This window comes from Octopus bimaculoides, chromosome 5 (genome assembly GCF_046866305.1).
Source record: "Octopus bimaculoides isolate indiv1 chromosome 5, ASM4686630v1, whole genome shotgun sequence".
In the NCBI taxonomy this organism is placed as follows: Eukaryota; Metazoa; Mollusca; class Cephalopoda; order Octopoda; family Octopodidae; genus Octopus; species Octopus bimaculoides.
The window spans coordinates 1687238-1693070 of NC_142932.1; the positions used below are offsets into that span (position 1 = coordinate 1687238).

Genomic DNA, 5833 nt, shown 5'->3' on the forward strand with positions numbered 1-5833 from the left:
ACTTGTATTTCAATCGTTTTCGGAAAATTGACAAGCCGAATATCTCAATGCTGATTTCATACATCTTCTCTACTACCCGAATATTAGTTACTCTGTTTTGCAATGTATATTTAGTTAAGATAGAAAACTTTAAAGGGTTTCGCAACAAACCAATCGGATATATATAATGATGTATATTGTATATTAATATAACATATATATATTTTATACTAATATATCATATATTATATAGTATATAATTTTATAGTCATATTTTATATTGTGCGTGATTATTTCTATAATCCGTACTACAGTCGATCGTTTTCTATCAGTTGTTCTCTTAGTGAGACATTCAATGTTAGCTCAATCACCCGTAAGAGTGTTATAGTTCCCTCAGCTAAACTAGTGTAGATTTATTTTAACTCAATATTGAAAGCTAGCCGAAATCTCTTCAATTTAATAGAATTTCTCGCTATTCACTATGATAACTCATTGAACAACAATGTATACTTGCCAGCAATTTTCATGAAATGTTGATCACGATTTTCAATATGGCACGAAGCAAAAAATATATTGTTTCAATAATGTAAATTTTTTTTTCTTGCACATCTGATCTGACATATAGCGATTTTAATAAATTATATATATATAATAGAAAATATAATATACGCTATTCAAATCTCCACCATGAGCTGTAATTTTTGAACGAGCTCTGGAAACAAATTGCGAAACACTGTATCAAAAATCTTTACAATAAGGAAATAAAGTCAGAAATAGTAACAAAATCTCCCTTAAATGAAGCCTTTCTAACACATTGGATAATACTGTCCTAGATATATTGTATCTAGAAAAAAATCATATGCTGGAGCACGTCTTATCATCGGATAAGATCTGTTCGATCAGGGTTGACATTAAGTTGCAGCAGCAACAGCAACATAGAACGTAACCAGTTGTCATTCACGTGCGAGTAAGACTTGGTAACGTAATTCATGCTTGTGCTAATCGACTTCGGTGCCTAGGTTGTCACGAGCAGTCAGGGAAGCCCTTTAAGGAATCCTCTCATTCTTAACCTGGTGGAATAACCGGGATGTGACAGCTGGAGTAAAAGAGAGGATTGCACTAGCATGCAGCTGGTACTCATAACAACTGAATAGCTTTTGCTCATCAAAGACATATGTTGTCCGATTCAGGAATTGAAGTCAGAAATTATGATCATATGTTAATACCTCATCCACAAGGTCATCAGCTATCACCAAAAAAATGAAAATGAACTTACATAAATTATAGCAAATCATACAGAAGTTTTGTACACGATAGTCGAAAATTGGCAAGTTACGCTGGTAATGTAGGTTCTATTTCATGTCATACTTTTGCATTTCTTTTTAAAAGTAAACCGTTATCAAATCGGCCGAATAAAAGCCTTTGAAAAACAAAAATAGAGCATCCGTCGATCGCTGCTACTGCTTGTGCTATGTTGATGTAAGCAGACCTACTATGAAGGACGCGAAGGACAATTAAATCTATTAGTGCTCCAGTTTTATGCAGTACAAGGATATTCTATTGCATCAGGAGAATTGAGTGAGAATTGGTCTAATGCCGTACTTAGTGTCTTGATAGTAATTTACCAATAATATATTGAGAGCAGCCACCATCCTCAATCCACACCCGAAGGGAATATATAACAGTTTTCCAACAGTTTTGTCTGGCTTTAGAATTCAGGATAAACCTAGCTGAGTAGCCAAGATAGATTGCTACCATTTGTCCAATATGTTATCTCGAGTCACCTGAGGGAAGGGGTAAGTTAATATCCCTTTTACAGGTGAGCTTCTATAACTTAAGGCAAAGACCTTCCTTCACAAATAACAGGAAAGTGATCCAGGGAACTATAACGATTATAAAATTGAACAATATCGAGTGTTTTTTTTTTATCGATAATAATCAAATTTTTAATGTTCCTAATTCATGATACGGTTTCGATTTCGTTTGTAAGCTATTAAACATGATCTTAGTTACGCAGTTATAAATTGGTAATAAATTTGTAATCTTAGCTTTAACAGTTAATTATATTTAAGAAAAGAGATGCTGCACTGTGATGTTTTTCAGGTGAGTGCACACACACACACACACACACACACACACACACACAAACACACACACACACACACACACACCTTTCTAACAGCTTTTGATTTGAAAAAGTTAAAATTAATTACTGGCAAGATCTTTCCACTTAATTTGATAAAATTTTAGTAACAAGACATTTTTCCCTACATTGGTTTCTTTACACTTAGTTTTGCTTACGATTTTAGTGGCAAGAAAAAACGTAGTGACATATCAAGTGACGACATCAGACGTTCAATTCTGGCTCAAAAACTGATCCAATTTGCAGCAGAGAGACTTGCAAAGACTGAGTAATCTAAAGAAATGGTGAGACATTTGATTTCTTTCTTTCTCTGTCTGTCTCCCTCTTTCTCTCAATTTCGCTCCTTGAAATTTCTTTATTTATTTCATTGTTTTAAAATGAAAGCTTTCCATTTCTTATATTTATATATTTACAGTCACTTAGATTTAGAAACATCACAAAACCCATACATGTTAGAACTTCGAGTTTTAGTTAATACATCGGACATGATGCAGCTGATGCAACTGAATATCATTGTGAGAAAATTAACTTAGTATGTTAGATTAGTAGACTAGAATTTGTAGATTAGTGAATTTGGATAAAGATGGATAAAAATTTAGGATAGATGGCAAGTTGAAGAATCGAAGCAGGCCGCAATAAATCCTATGTAGGTCCCAAATCAACAAAATACAATGGTAACGATGATGATGATAGTGACGACAACGACGACGGCGACAATGATTAAGATGATGACGACGATGAGTATGATGATGATGATGATGATGATGTAAATCACGTGAAGTAAGGGAGGGAAACAGTAACTACTGCTTTGGTAATCTAAGAAAAGTTTAATAGTAAGGTTAACAACAACGGAAGCAGACTTTCACTGTTTCTCTTACGCTGAATTGATGTTAGTATATTACAAAGAGGAAGCATCGAAGTAGTTGTATTATCAACTACAGATATCAGCCAAATCTTCTTCGAACCACACTCCATCGTATTATATAAGAAAGACCACATGAAATAGTGTAGTCCTAGTTAATCGTAGAAAAAAGAGGGTTATAATTTAAGTGTCTTTGATCACATGTCTGCTCAACAACAATTGATTTGAAGTTACACAAAATAGTCCATCTTAGAAAAGTGCTTGCGGTGTTTCTGGAAGTTTACAGACCTTTATGATAATGAGTAGGATGATAGAAAGAAATACGTCTCACATTGTCCTGTATAAAAAACAGTAAGTTATGCAGTTAAAGAGGATAGGAACACTGCGAGTTGGCTTCGATTCTAGGTTGTAGCCATTTCACTACATCTATATCGATTACGTCTTTGATAATAAACTTCCATATGCTCAAAGCCTTTCTCTTTAATGAAGAAACATAGTTGTTTGAATTGACAGTATTGCATTGCTAGTACTTATTCGACTCCAAGAAGATGAAATACAAAGAAGAATCTATGTAGTTTTGAACTTAATGCGTTGAGGGATGAGGAATATGCGAGGGAAGTTTATGATTGACTTCATTGATTTCCAGTATACAGGGAGTTCGAGGAACGTTGACAGTTCGCATACAAGGAAAAAAAACATCGTCGAAAAATAAAAGTATTTTAAAAAGATCAAAAATATCAACTAGATTATGGCTAGGAGATAGTTTACTCAAAGTAGCTGTGCCCAGCTATCGCCACGGCCTGAAGACGACTCCAGAGCCCTGGCGCATATGTTCCTCACTGTGTCCCTGGGGATATCTTAGAGCACCTCCTTGATCTTGACCACTGAATCAGCCTTAATGTTGCAGGTAGAGCTTTAGTGTCTTTGTCAACTGCGCTCCTCACATAACAATTCATGGTACTACAATCGAAGGAATTAGGAAGCCAGAAGGTGAGTCTGGTGAAGTCATAGAAATTCTCCGACATTCATTTCCGCCTCTTTTCTGGGTATAGCAAAGAGCTGAATCCTGCTGTCACACATGTGGCCTTCCAGAAGCAACCCTCTCCAGCCAGGGTTTGGTCACAGTCATTAACAGATTCCCATAGCCGTCTAAATTGAGCTTAAGGCTCTCTTCAAAAACGTAGTGATGAACTCCGCCGCACGGACGCTGTCAGAATACTGGCCGTGTTCCCTCCTGCTGGTCACCGTTTCGATGTCTCCGTTGCAGGTGTCCATGTAACATCTTACAGCCTTGTTAGCGTTCACGAAGTATTAGGCGGCAGCCATGATGTCGGCGTTTTGATAACCGGCGTGAATCATAATGATGCAAGTAATTGTTTTTCAATATTCAGATAGCTTCCAGTCCTCCATATCAGCTTTTTTCTCAACTACAACTTTAATCTTTATATTTTCTCCAACGCCAATGACTATTCATCAATACATCTGCTATTCCTGAAAGAAAAAGAAGACAAAAAATGTTGTCAAATTTAGCCCGAACACCCTACATATTATTATACTGTTTTCTCGAAATTCTGGCAATGAAAGCCTGTATGTAACCATAAAACACTGACAATTCCACGATCAGCAATCAATTAGCTTTAAATGTATTTAATAATTATGATAATTCTTTCTACTATAAACATAGGGACTGAAATTTTGAGTGGATGGGCTAAGTCGCTTACATCGACCCAGTGCTCTACTGGTACTTATTTTATCGACTTCGAAAACAATGAAAAGCAAAGTCAACATCGACAGAATTTGAACTCAGAATGCAAAGTGTTAGAGGAAATGCCGCTAAACAGTTTGTGCTACTCATTAATGATTCTATTAGCTCGTCACATTTTTCTCGGGAATTAAAATAATGATTAAGGTGGTAAGCTTGCAGCATCATTAGCACGCATTTCGTCCGTCTTTTACATTCTCAGTTCAAATTCTGCCGAGGTTGGCTATACCTTTCATCTTTTCAGGGGCGATAACATAAATACCATTTGAGCCCTGGTGTTGATTTAATAGACTTACCTGAAATTACTAACCTTGTGCCAAAATCTGAAACCAATAATTATCATAATGATTTATTATATAGACATAAGAATAATCGTTTAAGAAGTGTGTAGTCGTTTAAATAGAACTCCGTATTTAATTGGTAATTATTTTTCGACCACTTAACGATAAAAGACGAAGTCGACGATTCTAGGATTTGATGATTAGTATCTCACCTGATTCGAAACGTAGAAGTATTTTGCTTGTCATTTAATCAATTCTTTCAACATATTACCCCATGTTTTTACAATATAATTCCAAAACTCATTTATCTCTTTGCATTTCAGATTCAGCGAGATTCTTCAATGAAAGTAAACACATCCTTAAACCAGTCCTCATCTGATTGATTGCCGGCCAGAACTTCTTTCCTATTTTGACGAACAAACAAAAGATTAAGATATAAATGGAGAAACAAAATTAAATTAAAACAATATATATATATATATATATATACATATATACAGAATAAACATAAAAAATTAAAAAAAAACACGATCTTTAAACATTATCAGGGTAACAATGCTATGAACCAAATGGGAAACCGATAAACTGGTCACTGCCAAAATGCATCGCTGACCTTCAACGCAGTTTTATGGCGTAGTCAAATATTATTTTTTGTTATAAACCCTTGCATTGGTTTTCGAACTCATTGTCTACTTTCTACAACTTCTTCCTCTCTTCCTATTTCTTTCCAAACTGTTCCTTCTTATTTCAATTTTTTTTTATGATACCTAATATTATTGTTATTGAGTGAATCCCCATGTTACGGA

General features: G+C 35.0%; 1 protein-coding gene across 4 annotated transcripts in view; it reads left to right on the top strand.

Moving 5' to 3' along the window:
- LOC106873782 (uncharacterized) overlaps positions 1–5553 on the top strand; it is a 91055-nt gene extending 85502 nt beyond the window's left edge. For all 4 annotated transcript variants that reach the window (XM_089351918.1, XM_014921291.3, XM_089351919.1 and 1 more), the window contains exons 5-6: positions 2289–2406; positions 5351–5553. In XM_089351918.1, coding sequence (XP_089208044.1) covers positions 2289–2394 — 106 coding nt within the window. In that variant the 3' untranslated portion in view covers positions 2395–2406; positions 5351–5553. The remainder of the gene's footprint in view (positions 1–2288; positions 2407–5350) is intronic.
- The last annotated feature ends 280 nt before the right edge of the window (positions 5554–5833 follow it).